At 36.4% G+C, this 20,667-nt stretch overlaps 1 protein-coding gene and 1 long non-coding RNA gene across 7 annotated transcripts; one reads left to right on the top strand and one right to left on the bottom strand.

Moving 5' to 3' along the window:
* Nucleotides 1-2,791: 2,791 nt before the first annotated feature.
* Nucleotides 2,792-4,705, top strand: LOC133715742 (uncharacterized). The gene is made up of 2 exons (XR_009849198.1): nucleotides 2,792-3,056; nucleotides 4,251-4,705. It is a non-coding gene; the product is annotated as an uncharacterized LOC133715742 (long non-coding RNA).
* A 1,428-nt stretch (nucleotides 4,706-6,133) lies between these two features.
* LOC133714296 (topless-related protein 4-like) lies at nucleotides 6,134-12,191 on the bottom strand. Of its 6 annotated transcripts, none has more exons than XR_009848544.1 (8): nucleotides 11,903-12,191; nucleotides 9,562-9,796; nucleotides 9,326-9,475; nucleotides 9,039-9,240; nucleotides 7,140-7,848; nucleotides 6,960-7,030; nucleotides 6,484-6,551; nucleotides 6,134-6,407 (listed from the first exon to the last, which is right to left on the bottom strand). XR_009848544.1 is itself a non-coding variant. In XM_062140393.1 (6 exons), the coding sequence occupies exons 2-5, from the start codon at nucleotides 9,628-9,630 to the stop codon at nucleotides 7,885-7,887; spliced, it is 405 nt and encodes a 134-aa protein (XP_061996377.1). In that variant the 5' UTR covers nucleotides 9,631-9,796; nucleotides 11,903-12,186; the 3' UTR covers nucleotides 6,134-7,030; nucleotides 7,140-7,884. The 6 variants fall into 6 exon arrangements, 2 of the variants coding, with proteins under 2 accessions (XP_061996377.1, XP_061996378.1); XR_009848546.1 differs by having other exon boundaries at nucleotides 7,140-7,863; nucleotides 9,148-9,240; nucleotides 11,903-12,190; XR_009848543.1 differs by having other exon boundaries at nucleotides 9,148-9,240; nucleotides 11,903-12,188.
* Between the last annotated feature and the right edge of the window lie 8,476 nt (nucleotides 12,192-20,667).

The raw sequence follows: 20,667 nt of genomic DNA, 5'->3' as shown, positions 1-20,667 counted from the left end.
TGCTAGTATTTTTACAGATGGCCACTAATTCGAGTCTGTCAACGATCGAAATTATGAATAGTAAATCGTACTGTTTACCTTTGAATAGAGGATGAAATCTATCCGACTTCTGTTTAAACAAATAATTTAAGAATTGGTCCACCACGTTTCATCAACCGTAACAGAAATATTAAACTAATATATAAAGAAAACATCAGAAGGGTACTGATGGAATGAAAAGGTGAAAGTTGTGTAAGTAAGGAAGAAAGGGACAGATGGCTGGGTGAAGAGGAATGAAAATAATTTGTTGGGGTTTTTGGGACGTATTTTGATAGAATCAGGGTGTATGAGCATTAACCCTTCAATTTTACTCTCCTATATAAACAAAGGAGTATGAAGTAAATGTCTTTCCTACCCTTCTTCTCTTTGACAGATCACGACACGAAGATAGGTCATCATTGACTTTGAACAACTCAAATCAATCGGGTAGAATTACAAATCACTCTCTTCGAGCAGGCGAAGTTGGGAGGGAGGACCATGTCTGCAACTCTCAAGTAGATTTCTCCTTTATTTACTTTTGTGACACTTGCTGCAATTTTGAGCAATTCTTCTGTTTCTAAAATGATTATAGTATTATTCTCATTTATTACTCCCCACAGGAAGGCTAAAATTGTTATGTTTCCAGCATATCAACCTCAACAACTTCATATTCGTCTTGCAGTGGTGTATCAGGTCTGGAAACTAGAGAAAGGACCACATATACTGGTTCAATTATGTATTAGTTGTTTTGCCTATTAATTGTTCAATATTTCCGAATGACTGAATTTTGGGAGAAGCAATTGGTCCTTCTTTGGATGGCAGAAGGTTCGGTCCAACAGGAAGATATAGGTAGTGATTGTTTTCGAGCACTATTATCCTGGTCATTATTTCAAAAGTCATGCAAGAACAATTCGAAATATGTAATGCATGACCTTGTTACTGATTTGGCACGATGGGCAGCAGGAGAGACTTGTTTTAGATTGGAGGAAAACTGGAAGAATAAACATTCAATTTCAATGTCATCTCAAGGCATGTTATTCGTCTTACACTCTTGATAGGTATGACGGGGTTCAAAAGTTTGAAGCCTACTCTGACCCTAAATGTATACGTCTGAGGACATTCCTGCCACTTTCACTTTCTGATACCGTTGGGCTCTCATATCTAGCTTATAAGGTTACATATGATTTACTTCCAAAATTGCAGTACTTGCGAGTGCTCTATTTCAAGGGTTATATAATATCTGAGTTGCCAGAGTTTGGTAAATTAAAACATCTACGTTATCTACTTATCTTGATAACGCTAATCCGACCCGTTTATAATTTCAAATATTTTAAAATTTTAAATAGTAATATTAAATTTATATCATTATACCTCATATTTTATATTTTATATTTTATATTTTTTAAAAATAATAATATATTAATAAAAATAATATTCTATTATTATAAAAACGGGCCGAATCATTAACGGATCGGATCGACCTAAATCAATATTTAATCCGTTAAATAAATGAGTTAACGGATTCGGATCATTAACGGATCAACGGATCAAAATTTTCGATCCAAACCCGTCCAATAGCCACGGATCTGGAGCGGGTCCGGATTAAAACCCGGTCCATTTACAGGTCTAGTTATCTTGATCTTTCTTACACACTAGTACTTTCAACTTCCAATAAAAGTTAGGCTTAGTTTGGCATTGCTTCCTAGGGTGCTTTTGGAACCAAAATCGCTTTTGGGTCTAATCCAAGGTGTTTGGTAAAATCTTAAAAAGCTGCTTTTGGTCACTCTAGCTTCTTCCAACAGCAGGTTTTCAGAAGCTACAATTTGTAGCTTTTCAAAATGGCTTCTGCAGACATAAGGTGAAAAACAAGAATTTGAGATAAACCCACAGAGACTGCAAAATCACCGAAGATTGAGTAATTTGGACACAAACCCGCAGAGACTGTAGGAAGAAGATGGAGGAAGACAAGTTGAGAAGCCGTATCCGGTGAGCTTCGACACCCCAACCTCAAAGCCAATCCTCACTGGTTCGACTCAAAAACCCCCCCATTGAACCAGACCATTCAGACCTTTAGAGCTCTCGAAGTCATCGAGAGGGCCTTCCTTGCCACCACCAAAAGCTTCACCTCTCTCTTCTCCTCCCTCTGCCTCGGCTCCCTGAAGTCTGCAGTTTAATTGATCGTGTATCTTCTTCTGCCCCTCTCACCCCCTTTCTGAACAATCTGCAAATTCATCCCATTTCTTCCCAACAAATTGAGTGGGTAAAGGTTTCACGATTTTGCACCATGCAATTTCAATGTCATCTGCACTTGGTAACTCATGAATTGAAATGGTTGCTGGGGAATGATTAGAAAATAGAATGATCCTAGACTCCTGGGTATGGATCTCGACCAAAAAGAGATAGAGATGAAAAGAATGTTTAATTATGTTGATTATCACAATCTCAAAAAAGTTATGTTCATTATCTTTAAAAATTAATATTAATTTTTTTTTTCTCACAGCACTTTTGAAAAATAGTTTACCAAACATTTAACTACTTCTCCTCACAGCAATACCAAAAGCAATTCTGGCCACAGCAGAGCTAAAAGCACTTCTGCTCACAGCACAGCAATGCCAAACTAAGCCTTAATCTAGTGAGTTTTAGTTACCAAAATATAGACCCCTCCAGATATGCCTGACATTTGAACCCGCAACCCACAAACCCGCACGCTAAAAGCCCGTACGAACCCGCCAATTATTAATCTAGACTGAGAAAAACCCGCACTCCAAAAACCCGTAAATTAACAAACCATGCCGTGCTAGACCCGTTGGAACCCGTTAAGTTATTTCTGAAAATTAAAACCCTTTCTACTCTGTTGAAAGAAGCGATCCAAGTATATCCAACGATGGCTCTCTCACCCTCTCTGCCTCTCTCGTAGACTCCATAACTCCATCTCTCTCTTCTTCATCCAAACCCACAATTTCAGAGTGAGAGAGATCTGAGCTGGGATGCCTGGGATTGGGTTCTGAAGTGCTTATTGGGATTTGGGTGGAAACAAGGTAGTGAAGTTACCATCTCTGATCTCTCTCTTCAGTTCTCAGTTTGTCTTTATTGCTTTGATTAATCTGTGCTCTTTTGTTGTTGAAAGTATGGATCTTGATGGATTAAATCATTGAATTTATATCATTGGGTTTGGTTGTTGCTTCTCTCTGTAGTGTTCACCAACAATCGCAAACAACAAAATATATAGAACCCACTTTACTGTTTTGTTGCTTCTCTCAATTAATAGTTTGCTGAATCTGAGTTTAAGAGAATAATGGTGTGGTTTTGCTTTACTTTCTAGAAGCCATTCCAATTTTTCAGCTCGTTCTTGTAGACTTGTAGTGCATATCAGGTGAATATTTGATTACTTCTGATGTAGTGTGGAATTAGAGATATTCATTAGCCTTTGTATGTAAATGACTAAATGTTATCAGAGGTTGCAGGGAGTTTGTATTTGCTTAATAGATAGCTTTCTTCTTTGTTAAATTGATGATGTATGCAGTAGACACTTAGAAACAGATTTTGACATTATTCAATTTTGTTAGTGCTTGTTATACAATCCCATGTTTCTGATATATCTCTTAAGCAGCTTGCCAAAAAAGTTTTGTTTATGATAAACCTCTCTTAATTAAAGAGGAAGGGAGATGCGAGAAGGGAAGCATAAGTGGTTGACCAGGTTTTTTTTGCTTTAGCTTTTGTGGGGTTTGGGGTCATATAATAAGAGAAGCAAAACAGAACGAGAAGGGAAGCATAAGTTGTGTGATGCCTGTCATTGCTCAAATGACGACAGATGCATATGCATATTTAGATAGTTTAAGTTCAGTTGCATGTTTAGTGCTCTAAGAATAGGCCTCTTTATGTTTAGAATTTAGAATGATAAAAGATGCTTTAGATATTTTCTGAGTTAGTTGAAGAAAAGAAAAATGTTAGGTAGTAATACAAGGTCATTGACAAAAGAGAATATAGCTTTCAGATCTGATATTATAATCTGATTGAATATGTCTTGCTGTAGTGCCGTTTCTACTGTTCTATTGAATAAATAAAGTTTGCTAGGCAAGTGATGGTGTATAATGTTTTACCTCTTCTTTCAATTTTCGGAAACCGACAGTTGGTAGTTGTCAAATTTGCTAACTTTTTCATCTTTTTGTTTTGGTAGTTATCAATCTTTATGTCATTCTAATATTTTTCTTTTTTGTTTGTTTATATTTTAGAAAAAGAGCGTGCTGAATTGGAGGATCTTACTGAAAAAGGGGGTCACTGATGGAGCAGATGCCAACGCTTCTCCCATCTCTCAAGTCTATGTTCAGAATTGGAAACATTTCCAGAAGGGGAATTGTCGAGAATCACTTTACATCTTCCATGTTCCAAAGGGTCGGAGTCATGGAAAACACGGGTTTCTAAATTCTAAACCTAAGTACCTAACTCTTTGCTATCACTGGGGATTTCAGAATACCATGAGCTCCATTGTGTGATACTCCATTCCACTTGGTTTATATAAAAGCTCTAGGAACAAAAAGTTTGCAGATTTATTTCCTAGATCTCTTGAGTACTATGTGAACCTTCTCCAAGAAATCTATCTTGAGTAAAACGATTGTGTTGTCAGATTAAGTTGTTGAACTTTTCACATAATAGTATGGAATCCATTATCCTTCTTTGTAGAGCTTTATGTTCCTCTCTTCTTTTTTCCCCCTAAACAAATCTTGCTTTACAGATCTATGTTCCTTCTTACTCAATTAACCTCCGAGTTTTGTGTTAAATGGGAAGTTCTACCATTTTTACAGTACATTAATATATCGATACATCATGTGCACTTAGTTTGATACAAAGGTGGAGCAGTCCCAAACTAGTCTCTAATCCATGGAGTTAATCTAAATCTTAATTGATTGACCACTTGTTGTATCGACATATTGATGTACGTACCTTAATGAATCCTAGATAAATATCTTCTTTGTAATATCCGCTTACACTTGGGAGTTCTTACCCATGGTCAAGCTGAGCCTTTCAACTCACAACGTCTCAAATCTCAAAAAAAAAAAAAAAAAAATCCCAAATTTAAATAACCATTATGGTGTTGTGCTCTCTGAAGAATGGATTGATTCTCTAATCTTCCAGCATCACATAATTTAATTTCAAATTCGACAACTCATTGAGGAAATAGGCCCAGCTCAAAATTTTCAAAGGTGATAATAGTAGTGCAGAATACGACTACATTGATTGCAGCACTAAATCAATTTTTTTGCTTGAAATAGATTAAACACCCAAGCTAAGCTATATATGAGCAAATGATTCTCCCTCCCTCTCTCGTGACGAAGTCTTTCAATTAGAAGAGCTTGAAATAGATTAACACACAAGCTATGCTATGTATGAGCAAATGACTAAAAAAATTATGACTAATGGTGACTGCCACTTCAAGAAACCCATAATCTAATGTTCAAAATGTTGAAATCTTCAACACCTAAAGTCCCAAATGAAAATTCTACAATTAGATGAATCATCTAAGAAAGAAACTTTTTGATGGAGAAATTCTTAGTCAGACAATTGATAAAAATCATCAATAACTTTAAAGTTTATATAGAATTGGATCGTATGGGCACTAAGGAGAGATCAATGTTGAAGGTTGGAACAATATGATGGAGAGTTGGTGGGGGAAGGGATGAAGATTGTTGGGTACAATTATGGCATTAAAAGTGGAAATTAGATGACTATTTTTTAAATGCTGTCTGCTAGATATATTTACATCTTTGATGGATTCATCTAGCAAGACCCCAAAAAAAATAGTCAATTGAAACTTACTACTACTAGTATACTCGTCTTCTTAATGCTAAAAGGTAAGAGGTAAAAAGGCTTGCACCCTTAATTTGAAGCGGATAATATCCTATAATAATTTGTTAATTTTATGAATATGGCAGAGAGCGGGTCAATTAGCTTACAATTAGTACAGAACTAGGTAATGTGCCCGCGCTTTGCTGCGGGTTTTGTAGTTTATTAATTTAGCTGTAGTAGTATACAGTAGTTGGATTATTCTTAATATAAAAAAATAGGACACATTGCTCATAAAGACTAAATATCCACATGATCTTCAATAAATCTAGTGTAAGCAAACATTCAAGATGCTTTTGTTACCCCCAGCAATTAGAAGTCAATCAAAATTTTAATATTTGAAAGGGATGCTGCTACAGAAGCAAAATACAAAAGGAAAGAATGGTATTGAGGCTGTTGAAAAGTAATTACAACCTCTTAGATGAGTTTTTTGTTAGCATTCACCTTGGCTGCTGCAGCTTCTTTATCTTTAGCTACGGCTTTTCTCTTTATTTTCATAGACTCCGCTCCATGGCTTTCATCAATGCATCAACTTTTTTCATCAGCATCTGGAAAAGTCATAATATGTATTAGTACATTTAGTGAGACAGAGACAAATAGTGTATTAAGAGAGTAGCAACATACCTTTGTTTCTGCATGACTGAAAGATGCTTCAACACCAAATCACAGCATCGCTCAATCCAGCTTAGGAACTGATAGTCTTAAGCCAACTATAATTAATATTAACACAATCTATAGCCTTGCAAAAGATATTCTGTACTTCCAATTTCCAAGTACTAATTAAAATGCTAATTGAACATTGCTCACCATTTGTTTTTTTAAGGTGCCAAATTGATTCAAAATTAGTAAAACCCCAAAATCAGCATAATTTCTTATACACCAGTTGGTGACTTCAGGTATTAATTATTAAGTTTGTAAAATACATAATCAAAGGAAATACAAAGATCTGTCGACGTCAACTCAAAATAATCACAGCTTAGTTCCCAATCAATTGCACAAACAAATCGATAGAGGTAATTTAAACTCACACATTTCCTCTAAAATGCTAGAAAACTTGAAATTAAAGTAAACAATTTGAGCCCTGTTAGAAGAGAACTCACATCTTTAATAAAGTCATTATCAAACACATCAGCAACTTCAGCTCCACTTCATAGTTATCATCTTCTTCCTCCTACCACAATATCCATTCATGAACGTAAATTACAAACAGTGTACAGTAGTACAAATTACAGTAAACAAAACTTCAAAAAAAAGAAAGAGAAGAGAAAAAAAAATATTACCTCTTTAAGAGCCTCCTGATTCCAGAACATCTCGTCCTCTTCAATTTCTTCATCTAGTACTTTGTCGTCCTGAAATTATCAAAAAAGTTACATTCTTGAACTTAGACTCTGACATTTCGATGCTTGAACCAAGAGAACTCATAATCTCAGAGAATGATTATCAATTACCTCTTCCCGCTGGTGGTGCGATTTTATCTCTGCTGAAATACCCCTAATCTTTCCGTTAGGCCTATAAACTTAATATCTGCTGAAATAGAAATTTCTTGAAAAAGTAAGAATTTCAATTTCTTAGTTATTTCTTTTGCTGCATACGAAAAAAATTGTTTGTCTAAACTGCTATGTACTTAAGTTCAAGGTTTTATCCCTAAATCATGGTAGCACATATCAAAATGGCCTAAGATTTCAGTATATGGGACAGCCAAAAGACATCAAGCATAACAAAAAAGTACCGCCTGAAGACACTATCACTTATGATAACCAACATCTACCCTTGAAAAGTAAAGCACGATGTCGAGAACATTGGCAGATGGGTCTGAAGTAGCTTTCAAAAGTTCATGAACTTGTCCGCTGCCAGGGATCTAATGTATCAATTCAATATGATCAACTTGTTGATGCTTCTTATTGAGCTCTTCAGCCTTCAATATAGTGGTTTCCTTCTCCATAATGCATGTGATGCTGCTGCTGTCGTTGCTCTTTTTCCTTATATTTCCTGCAAATACTGGTTCTGTAAGTATGTTATGAAACTTCAATATGTTCTGTTCTTGCAGCAGTCACATGCTCTTCTGTTGTGCTTTATGCTAGTTGATTCAACATTTTGTAGCGAAAGGATGCCGTTGATCTAAAATCCGAAATCATCAATTGAATGTCATAATTGACGCATGCAGATACAGAAAATTAGAAGTGGCTGAGTGAGTGAAGAAGACCCGAGTACTTTTTAATGGCTCGTCGGAATATGACTGTATGACAGGGAAGGTGAGGCAGCGCTGGGACCACATGCAGACTTTAGACTACCCTTTTCCATTTGAAACCTAAAAAACCTAGAAAGCAAAAGGTAACCCCAAAGTTCTAAACTTTCCTACCCATTCCAGCCATTTCAATTCAAAATCTGAAAACCCCATAAAACCCAGAAACCATACACTTAAAAGATCCAAACTTTAACATCGGGACTACCTTTTGAATGCTATAGAACTTCATTGGTTTATAGGCTATATTGCTATCTAAACCAAAAAGTGTATTTGCTTGATCTAACTTTCAGAATCTATTGAACTTCATTCTGAGTTTTTTTGTTCTTTTTTCTTCATTTTTTTGGCTTTTGCTTTGGCTTGCAGAGATATTGCATTGAGGTTACTTAATGGCACAGATTATTATCTCTGACTTGTTCGACTTGGTGTGTTCATGAACATATTTTAATTCGATCTGTAATTCTGTATACAACCCTGGAATGATGTACTCTATAGAATAAGGAAAGCAGATATGATGGAAAAGGCTTGCAGACAAAATCCCAACATTCTATATGACCATGCACCAAATCCTTGCTAACACAGGGTTTCAAGTGCTCCATTTAACTCGACCTAAATAAAAGGAACAAATATAGTTTTATTTATACTTTCAATTCACCTGTTGACATATATATAGGCTTAATATTCCTTCACCATAAGTTTGTCATCAGCAGTGTTTTGATTTGGAAATGCCTTTTAGTAATAATGCTAAACAACCTACAGGTTCTTATTCCATGTAATAAACTAACAATTATGAAACAGAAAAACATGCACTATACAATCTGAAACATCAGAAAGCAATTGTACTACTGGACTGTTTAAATTTTAAGATATTAGAAAGATCAAGTGTGCTTATTATGGCATGCGGAACTGAATAGGAGCATGCTTTCTGAGGACTTACCATCAAATAACAAATTCATGACAGTAACATGTGTAGCTACGTTAGCATTGATTTATATGGATTTCTTCTGGGATTTGAGTCACCCATGAGAGAGAATCATGACACTCACCAGTCCAACCATGGCTGGCACTGGAGCTGCTCGATCTCCAATGCCTGTTCCAACAGTAATGTTAGACGATCCAAATGTTCCTATTGCTGAGGCCTGCATATTAATGAAGCAGACGCACATTGTGAATATCACCAAAGAAAGCTAACAAATCTAAAGATATGCCAAAATGAAACTTTACCTTCACAACAGCCACAGAAGCAGCTCTGGAAGCATCCACTGTTCTCAGCAACCTAATTCCATCTGAATTTGCTAGGATTTTAATACCATTGTCATTTGTTGAGACAGCTAACAGTATTCCTTCTTTGTTAAATCTAATAGAAGGAGAAGCCTGCAGAATTTTAAGACCATGATGATTAGTTGGAAAGAACGATTTTATTAAAATAAATAAATAAATAAACATGATGTAATGCCTACCGGCAGTCCACCATCTGCATCTGTACTTGTCAAAAGGTTAACATTGTCCATGTCCCATAATTTAACCATGAACTCATCACCAGTAGCCAAGAATCAATTCTTGGTGGTATCAAACTGCACAACCCCAACAGTCCGCTTCCCAAGACCATGATAGGTACGCTTTACAGCTCCTTCACTTTCATTCCACTCCACCAAGTATGAATCCCCTTCTTTATTTGTCCCACATGAGAATAGCCTGTGATGTACAGAGATTAGACGTCCATCAGAATTTTAAACATAAGAAAACCAAAACCAAACATGGCATCACTAATGGAAGAAAAGGCTTTGTAAAGCAATCAGATATTATGCCTACCTTTTAGCTTAGATATTACCCAAGTATCTACCTTTTAGCTTAGTTTCAACAGAACTAAGTATGGTATGGTAAAAGGATGAGTTAATGATAGAGATCTTAGTTGATAACAATCAAAATGTCATTCACCCAATATAACACCTACATTCATGTATTGACTATACTGAAAAGTTTTTCGTTGACCTATATACTATATAACAAATACTGTAGTTTTGGTTTGCTGTCTTTATTTCACAGTGCCAAAAAGATTTGGTTTCTGTATATATTCAGAAGTCACAGCAGACACTACAGAATGAAATCAAGTTTGATATATAAAAAATTGAATTAAATGACCTTTAATTAACAAAAGAAGGAAAGAAGAAAGATATTTGTGTTGATAAATTGGAAAATTTTAACAAATTAATCAGTATGAAGATCATGATACAAACAAACAAATAAAAATATATATATATATAAAACAAACACTTAAAACACTTGCACCCAAACAAACAAATATAAATATAAATATATATATATATATATATATATATATATATATATATATATATATATATATATATATATATATATAACACAATAAAGGCATTCATTTCTCTTATCAGTAGTGCATTGAGCATTGTGTGAAAAACACGCACCAAGAGGGCATGATCACGCCATTGTAATTTGGAAGCATTCCTTAACTGAGAAACAAACCATAAACAAAATCCCAATAAAAACCTTTTCAATGCTTGTGGAATCTGAAGCAGATTTGATTCCCATCAGGACAAACCAGGGTACAACAACACATCAAATCCACTCCAACCAAATCCTACATAATATGCACAGAAAATCCTAATATTCTAATATCCAACCACATCACAGATACTCACAATCAAAATAAATAAGATAGATACTCTCCATTTCTAATATTTGAACTTAAAATTCACTGACAGCAAATCACAACAGTGAATATAAACTCTAACTCTAAAAAGGTCTGTCAAGAACCCTTTAAAATTAGTCTACAAAGAATAATATGAAAAGAGTCATTTTTTGTCAAATATGCTCTGCTAAATCTTGGTACCATAGCAGTGCCATATACAATATAATAAAGCTGTAAACTTGATAAACAGATAAGCTACTTGTTATATTGAAAAAATGTGGCAAGAGAGCAGTACCCACTTTCAGGTTCTATGCATAAAGAAAACAAAGATTATTGGCCCATGATTGATAAAACATTACAGGCATCTGCTTCAAGAAAGACTTGTGCCGCAAAAACCATATCACAAATGAAGTCCCTTTAACACATAATGCACAACATATAAACTGTCTAACAAACAAAGTTCAAATCTTTTCACAACAAAAGCTTATAAGTTACACAAAAATGCTCATAAAGTCATTCTACACAATCAAGAACAAACTAATCAAATGCGTACAAAAATCAAAATCATCCAAAAAAAAAAAAAAAAAAATTGCTGAAAGAAATAGAGCTAACCTCCCTCAAACAATTTTGCTGAAAGAAATAGAGCAAACAAATCAAATGCGTACAAAAATTTTGCTGGCTGGTTTGAAATGGATCAGGAGACTTCTCAGACAGTTTGATCAAGTAAGTGAATAATTTTCTCAGTCACTTCTGTGCTTTCATTTTCCCTTGATAGAAAACCCTACACTTATATCATTGAGGTACATATATGCATTTGTAGTTATTCTGCATATCAAAAACTACATGCATGCCAAACTGAATAAAGCCGAAATAGAACAATTGAGACAGGCATAGAAAACAAACTCAGGAGAAAGAGATCACTCAACAAATGAAGTTCAGATTTATAGTAATTTAATAATCACTTTTGACTCCGATTTAATCAAAAGGTAATAATCTGAACTTCATTTGTTGAGTGATCTCTTTCTCCTGAGTTTGTTTTCTATGCCAAGCTAATCACGAATCAAAATATTGCTGTCTACCTTTTGCAGAAAAAAAAAAAAAAAAAACTCCTTCTTTTAGAACTAAAGTCTCACCGAGTTGTCACTGTTCTTGTTCTTGATCACCGACTCACAGTGAACCTTGATTTGGATGGAGGCTTTCCGAATAGTACAGATCAGCTTTGTTGTTTGTCTTTCTAAACCCCACCACGACGTCTTCAACTCCGCAAAGATACATATGCCCAGCCGACATAGTGCCAAACACCAAGAACAACCTGAAATTGCAGAAGAAAAAGCAGGACAAGGTCCTTTCGTCGTCCCCTTCCATTGCCGAAAGACAGATATGCCCACCCAACATAGTATGAGACACGAAGACAAACTTGCAATTAGAAGAGAAAAGTAAGAGCAGAAGCGCCTTTTCTTACCCCAGATATTTTTTTTTTTTGAGATAATTCTTACCCCAGATATAAACGAACAGCTATGATAATATTGTTATCATATTAGTAATTGTTTTTTATCATATTATATTCCTGAGAAGAATTATTATTTCCACAACCGATTAAAGATCGCATATGTGTTTTACACGCATCGCGTATGTGAATTGCTAGTATGTATAATATCTTATAAGGCTTTTGAGGTTGCTACGGTGGCTTTATATAATAGTTCTTTTTCCATTTGTCCGTCTTATCAAGTGTATTTCAAGTCATTATCGTCGTACAATCTTTACCTGCTTCTGAATATAAAGGAGTTAATTATTTTGAGTTTTTTTTTTTTTGAATCAAACCTCGCAAATGCGAGGTAAAAGATTTATTAAAAATAAAGATAAATACAAGTAAATATCCTACACTTCCCAGATGTAAAGTACTACGAAAAATGAATGACAAACAACATCCTGCCTTCCAAAACAAAAACAAAAAACTCATCTAAAACGAAAATTAGAGAGACCCAACTTATCTCTTAAACAAAACTGATTAATGAAGCTTGGAGATGAATCAAAAGAGAGGCACAGAAACAAGCAACCCATAATTCTCTCAATTGGGGGCTGCGACCAATCATTAAACCCAATGAAAATAGCTCATGTAATGAATTAGGAATGCAACCCAACTCAAATTTGTCCAACATATAAGATCATATAGACCTTGCATATGGGCAGTGAAGAAAGACATGCTCTTTGGACTCCGTCTGTTGTCGACATAATAGATACATTGAACACAAAGAGACACCACGTCATTGTAAAAAGTCTTCAGTTAGCACCCTTCCCCTCAGTACCTTCCAAACTAAAATTGACATACGAGGTGCCACATACTTACACCAAAACAATCGACCCCAATCCACCGTAGGTAGAGAAGGCCTTACAAAATGAAAAGCCTCTCTTGCCGTGAGTGTGCCAGAAGAAGAGGTTGACCAAATTAACTTGTCTTCTTCCGGTGGATTAATTGCAATTGGAGAAGATGAGGGAGTTAATTATTTTGAGTTACTACCTGCTTCCTTAGACGTGGCAAATCCAAGACTAGTTCAATTGTATTTCTCTGTTGTGCGGAAGCGTAACAAACAAGGTATTGATATGAATTCAACAGTAACAAACAAAGCAAAAACACCTAATAAACAAACCACAAAGAACACCAAGATTTATAGTGGTTCACTCAATCAGTGTGATTGAGCTACATCCACTTTCGGAGCCGGCAAGATATTCCACTATGATCAATTTGGAGAAACATACAATTAGAGTTTATGAACAACTCTCTCTACCCAAATCCCCAATACACCCAAACCTATTAACTCTCCTCTGATTCAAATAGAGAAGAAGAAGAATTCTTACTTCTCATATACAATACTTAACAACACCAACAACTAAGCTTAAGAAGCTTCAACTATGGAATTGCTAAGTCTCCAAAAGGAGAGGAAAGACAGAGTATTCAAGGATGGCTTTCAATTTATGTTTCTCCCTTCTCTTCAATCTGTTTCTCTTTGCTCTCTGCTTTTATTTCTCTTTGCTTCCGATTCTATCACATCTTGGCTGTCAATGTCAAAGAAACATATTCATTCTTCTTTTGTTTCTTTTTGACTTCCTTTTTTCTTTCTCTATCTCTTTCTATGGCTTCATACGGCTGCAATAATTCCCTTGTTTGTTTGCATGTGTATAATTACTTTGCACATGCATGCACACATGGAATGAAGGAAACATGTGGCTACCTACTCCAAAGAATTTTCAATTCTTTCGGCTGTGCCAACTTCATTCACCTAGCATATGCAGCTAGTTCACATGGGAGACAACTTTTGACTAAGCCAATCATTTAAGTGAAGTCAACAACAACAATCTCCACCTTGGCTTCACTTGATACAATAATATCACAAGTAGAATATCACATACCAATTTGCCGCTCCGACATCCCCGTAGGGAAGATCAAATGCTACAAACACCAATCAAGTTCAAGCAATGCTTGAACTTGCTCAATGGAACTGGTTTGGTCAACATATCAGCAGGATTTTCTTCAGTTCCAACTTTCAGGAGCTCTATATCACCATCCTCCACCAGTTGACGAATCTTGTGAAATTTGACATTGATATGTTTAGTGCGAGCATGAGTAACCTGGTTCTCTGCCAAATGAATAGCACTCTGACTATCACAATAGAGATCCACATAATCTTGAATTATTCCCAAGTCCTCAAGTAAACCACGAAGCCAAACTGCTTCTTTTGCACCCTCTGTTACCGCCATGTATTCAGCTTCTGTAGTCGACAAAGCAATAGTAGATTGCAAGTTCGACTTCCAACTCACCGCTCCACTAGCAAGAGTAAACACATAAGCTGTAGTAGATCGGCACTTATCCAAATCACCTGCGAAATCAGAGTCCACATATCCAACAACACACTGACTCATCTTATCCTGCTGAAACACAATTCCAACATCCACAGTACCAAGAATATACCGTAGAATCCATTTCACTGCTTGCCAATGGCTTTTACCTGGGTTATGCATATATCTGCTCACCACACTTAAGGCCTGTGAAATGTCAGGTCTAGTACACACCATACAGTACATCAAACTACCAACAACACTAGCATAAGGAACTTTAGCCATATATTGCATATCATCATCAGTGCTAGGAGACATAGTAGATTTAAGCTTGAAATGAGAGGCAAGAGGTGTACTTACAGGTTTAGATTTATCAACCATGCCAAACCGCTGTAGTATCTTCTTCAAATATTGTTTTTGTGACAAACAAATCTTGCCTTTCAATCTATCTCTTTCAATTTCCATGCCCAAAATCTTCTTAGCTTCTCCCAAGTCCTTCATTTCAAATTCACCACTCAACTGTGATTTTAATTTTTCAATTTCCACCTTGCTCTTAGATGCAATTAGCATATCATCAACATATAAGAGCAAATAAATGAAGGTCCCATCATGTAGCTTGCGAAAGTAAACACATGGATCATAGAGACTCCTAGTGTACTTCTGACCAAACATAAATTTATCAAACCGCTTGTACCACTGTCTTGGGGACTGTTTCAAACCATACAATGATTTATGCAGTTTGCAAACCAATTTTTCCTTACCAGCAACTTTGAAACCATCTGGTTGAGTCATATAGATCTCTTCTTTCAATTCACCATGTAAAAATGCAGTTTTGACATCAAGTTGTGCTAACTCAAGATCAAACTGTGCAACCAAGGCTAATAGGATACGAATAGAAGAATGCTTCACAACAGGAGAGAATACCTCATTGTAGTCTATTCCTTCTTTTTGTGCATAGCCTTTAGCTACCAATCTAGCCTTGTACCGAGATCCTTCCTTTTTAGCAAATACCCATTTGCAGCCAATTGCTCTCTTCCCATGTGGTAACTGAACCAACTCCCAAGTCTTGTTCTTGTGAAGAGACTTCATGTCTTCATCCATTGCTTTTTCCCACTCTACACTATCTGCATGTATCACACCTTCTTCATAGGTAGAAGGAATTTCTTCTTCAGTAATTGGAAGTGCATAAGTTACCATATCATTTAGCCAAGCTGGCTTTGGAGCATTTCTTTTTCCTTTTCTAAGTGCAATAGGTCCATGTTGCTGTGGAGACTCTTGAGCTTGAGCCTCTACTTCAATACTTGAATCTTCATTTGTTGAATCATCTGACTCAACTGTAGGACTACCTGGATCAATTGGAGTTTCACCAAATTTTTCTTTAAACTCCACCTGCTTCAAACTCTCTATGGTCATCTCCTGTTTTTGAGAATCAGTCTGCTCACTTTGATTAACCATAACAGCCTCATCGAATGTCACATCTCTGCTTACAATAACTTTCCTCACATCTGGACACCAAAGCCTAAATCCCTTCACACCATCATTAAATCCCAAGAAAATAGCCTTCTTGGCTCTCGGATCAAGCTTGCTTTCCCTGACATGAAAATAAGCAGGACAACCAAAAATATGTAAGTAATGATAATCAGTAGCAGGTTTTCCAGACCATACTTCCATGGGCGTTTTACCCTCATTTGCAGCAGTAGGCAACCTGTTGAGGAGATGGCCTGCATATGTAACTGCCTCAGCCCAAAACTCTTTGCCTAATCCAGCATTAGACAACATACATCGAACTTTCTCCAGTAAAGTACGATTCATGCGCTCTGCTACCCCATTCTGTTGTGGTGTCTCTCTAACTGTGAAGTGTCTCACAATGCCCTCATCTTGACATAACTTCAAGAATGGATCAGACTTGTATTCACCACCATTATCTGATCTGAGCCTCTTAATTTTTCGACCGGTCTGAGTCTCAATCATCTTCTTCCACTTCACAAATATATCTAAGACTTCATCTTTATGCTTCATGGTGTACACCCATACTCTTCTAGAGAAGTCATCAACAAAAGAGACATAGTAGTGTTTACCTCCCAAAGATGCAGTTTTGGTAGGTCCCCACACATCTGTGTGAACATAGTCTAGAGCACCTTTAGTCTGATGAACTGCAGTACCAAACTTCACTCTAGTCTGCTTTCCCAATACACAATGTTCACAAAATTCCAATTTGCAAGTCTTTGCACCCTTCAACAAACCTTGCTTCACTAATCCCTGCATTGCTTTCTCACCAGCATGTCCAAGACGCATATGCCATAATCTGGTAGTATCTGCATCATCTGTAGTCTCAGAAATTGCTGTTTCACTTGTCACTGTACTCCCTTGTAGAAAATACAAGTTTCTATCTCTAATACCTCTCATCATCACAAGTGAACCTGACACAACTCTGACAACTCCATTCTTCAATGTAACTGTAAGACCCTTTGATTCTAAAGTTCCCAAAGAGATAAGATTTTTCTTCAAGTTCGGAACATACCGAACATCTGTCAATTCTCTAACAACCCCATCATGCATTTTGAGACGAATTGTACCAATCCCTCTAGTTCTGCAATGACTATCATCTCCCATCAAAACTACTCCACCATTTAGTTCTCTTAAAGTAGAGAACCATTCCTTGTTAGGACACATGTGGTGTGTACAACCCGAATCCAAAATCCATTTCTCAGAATAATCAAGTGCAGATGAGCTTGCCAAAGCAAAATCAATCTCATCCTCTTTAACATCATCAAAGGTAGATGAACAACTCAATGCAAAACCAAAATCTTCATCATCTTCAGATTTTGCAACATTCACTTCAGAACCCTTCTTGTCTCTAGTCTTCAACTTGGGACAATCTTTCTTCCAATGCCCCTTTTGGCGACAAAAGGCACACTCATCTTTTGCAGGAAATTTGCCTCTTGACTTGGAACGAGAATTACCTCTTTTTCCACCAAACTTTCTATCTCCAGATCTTCCTCTTACTACAAGTGCTTCACCTGTCACTTTCTGCAATTGCTTCTCCTTCTTTCGACACTCATTATTTATCAATGAATTACACACATCATCAAATTTCACAAATTCTTTTCCATGCAACAAAGTTGTAATCAAATGCTCATACTCGTCAGGAAGAGAATTTAGCAAACACAAAGCCTTATCCTCATCACTAATTTGCACATCTAAATTAGCCAAATCTGCAAGTATCTTATTGAAATCACTGATGTGTTCAGACATAGAAATACCTTGTCGATAATTGAATCGGAAAAGCCGCCTCTTCAGGTGAAACCGGTTTTCAGCACTCTTGGTCATGTATTGGTCTTCCAATTTCTTCCACAGAGCTTTTGCCGAAGTTTCCTTCATGATAAAGAACTTCATATCCTTTGCAAGACACAATCTGATAGAACCACAAGCCCACTTATTAATCTGCTTCCACTCCTTCTCACTCATATCTTCTGGTTTGTCTTCAAGAGCTATATCCAATTCTTGTTGACACAAGACATCCATCATCTCACACTGCCACATGCCAAAATTGTTTGTTCCATCGAACTTCTCAACTTCAAATTTGGCATTGCCAATTGATGGCCTAGTAGTCGACGATGAACCCGAACTCGAATTTTTCTTTGTGTCAACCATTGAATCCAATCAATACACAACTCCCAAATTCAGAACCGGAGCTCTGATACCAGTTTGTTGTGCGGAAGCGTAACAAACAAGGTATTGATATGAATTCAACAGTAACAAACAAAGCAAAAACACCTAATAAACAAACCACAAAGAACACCAAGATTTATAGTGGTTCACTCAATCAGTATGATTGAGCTACATCCACTTTCGGAGCCGGCAAGATATTCCACTATGATCAATTTGGAGAAACATACAATTAGAGTTTATGAACAACTCTCTCTACCCAAATCCCCAATACACCCAAACCTATTAACTCTCCTCTGATTCAAATAGAGAAGAAGAAGAATTCTTACTTCTCATATACAATACTTAACAACACCAACAACTAAGCTTAAGAAGCTTCAACTATGGAATTGCTAAGTCTCCAAAAGGAGAGGAAAGACAGAGTATTCAAGGATGGCTTTCAATTTATGTTTCTCCCTTCTCTTCAATCTGTTTCTCTTTGCTCTCTGCTTTTATTTCTCTTTGCTTCCGATTCTATCATGACTTGGATACACATTTACGCAAGCGTACGTATCATTGTCAAGATAGGGAAGTATTATGCCCAAAGTTTATCGTACCACGGGGATTAGTGGCTAACCCACAATCCTTGGGTAATCGGAAATAAAGACACTTAGCAAACAAAGAAAAGAAAAAGAAAATAAATAAAAATGTTAATCTAAGGCACCAAGCCCTAGCAATGCTCGGTTTTGGTTCTCACCAAAGCCTAATCAAAACTAAGAGCCTAGTGGTGGATATGCACAAATGAGTGGAAGAGTTTAATGTTTGGGGGTTGATTTTAACTTAACAAATAATAATGAAATGTAAAGCAATAAAAAATAAAAATGAAATGTAAACAATAAAAAATGAGAATGTTGGGTGTTAGGGAGATTCCTTCACCCAAATCTCATGTGTCGGAAGCTAATCTAATATAGATGCATATTTCCTATTTTGGCGGTAGTCGTATCCAAGGCGGTTCAAGGCTCAAGGACCGAAATTCCCTTTCATGGTATTCCTACTCCGGTTCAAGGGCCGTAGGGACTCACTTGGCATGAATTAGAGCCGGTTCAAGGGTCACTAATTCACATCAAGAGGCGTAGAGATCGAGGAATTAGACTACTAAGCGACCCGCCCGCGCAATCACGCAACGGGTGTAAATCACCATGCTTATAACCCCTCGAATACGAAATTGAAGGTTTCTAGCTTAGGAATTAGAGGGAGTCAAGCCCCTAACTCCATCCTAGACATGCTCAAAATACACACCCTAGAGTTGACTAGGCTCCTAGACATGCATTTTAACCCAACAAAAATAGATATAAGCATCCATCATATGAAAATTGCATCATTACATTAAATTAAACATCTTTTACACAAAATTTGGGTTAGGGACACAACCCTAAAACCCAACAAGAAAATTACTCACAACCCATAAATATGAACATCAAAGATACAAAATTCAAAGAGAAAATATTATAGAAGTGTAGGAGAACACAAAGGTAGCCACAATTAGCTAGGGAGCTAATATGACTTCCCTTGAATTACAACTCCCACAAATACCTAAAGCTTGAATCTTGTAGCTTTTGATGAATCATTGAAGGTTGTGTGAGAAATTCTATGAATACCCAAAAGAAAACTAAAACTATTATGAAAAATGGAGGAGAAGGACGAGAGGAGAGAGAGCAGCCCAAAGGGGATGCCTCTATTTGGTGTGGTCTGGTGCGGCTGTTGGTCTAGGGTTCTCTCCGGGATGGATATGAGAGGGTTATATATATGGGTGGTGACTGATGAGGATAATTGATAGTCTGCACGTGTGCTATCTGCGTGTTTGCACTTAGAGAAAGAAAAGGGGTATCTGCCACGTGGCAGCATGTGAGTGGCTAAAGTCAATTAAGCAAAGCATGGCTTAATTGCTGCTCCTTGCACGTGATGGCAGTGATGGCTAACTCAAATGATTAATTAATCATTATCCAATCATGTATTAATCAAAGCAAGGATTAATTAATCAAAGTGATGATTAATTAATTAAAGTAATGATTAAACTATTTCGTAATTTTGCCAAAAACTCCAGTTCACTCCACTTTGAACAATTTTATCTCGATTTCCGCAACTCCGCTTATTTCCTACAAAATATAAAAAATAGATTAATTACATAATAACTGACTTGAGGATCAGCTTAATTATAGTATTTTAGATACGATTACATGCATAAAAATGCGTGCAATCACACCCCCACACTTGAACTTTGCTTGTTCTCAAGCAAACTAAATGAAATCTAAATAACTCACAAATATAAAGATAGTGTAGTATTAGCCTTTCCAACCATAACCCTCGGAGAACTAATTATATAAATGATCATGAAGTAGATGTAAGCACAACATAA

The sequence above is a fragment of the Rosa rugosa genome, chromosome 6, assembly GCF_958449725.1.
Source record: "Rosa rugosa chromosome 6, drRosRugo1.1, whole genome shotgun sequence".
In the NCBI taxonomy this organism is placed as follows: domain Eukaryota; kingdom Viridiplantae; phylum Streptophyta; class Magnoliopsida; order Rosales; family Rosaceae; genus Rosa; species Rosa rugosa.
The sequence above is the reverse complement of the archived record's forward strand: the minus strand, read 5'-3'. Positions and strand labels throughout refer to the sequence as shown.

Excerpts from the sequence above, each read along its gene's own strand:
- LOC133714296 (XM_062140393.1), bottom strand. The coding sequence starts at position 9,630 with ATGGTTAAATTATGGGACATGGACAATGTTAACCTTTTGACAAGTACA. Across the intron at positions 9,241-9,325 it reads CTTCTGTGGCTGTTGTGAAG|GCCTCAGCAATAGGAACATT; the intron begins GTAAAGTTTCAT and ends ATTAATATGCAG. Across the intron at positions 7,978-9,147 it reads TGCCAGCCATGGTTGGACTG|ATCAACGGCATCCTTTCGCT; the intron begins GTGAGTGTCATG and ends TTCGGATTTTAG.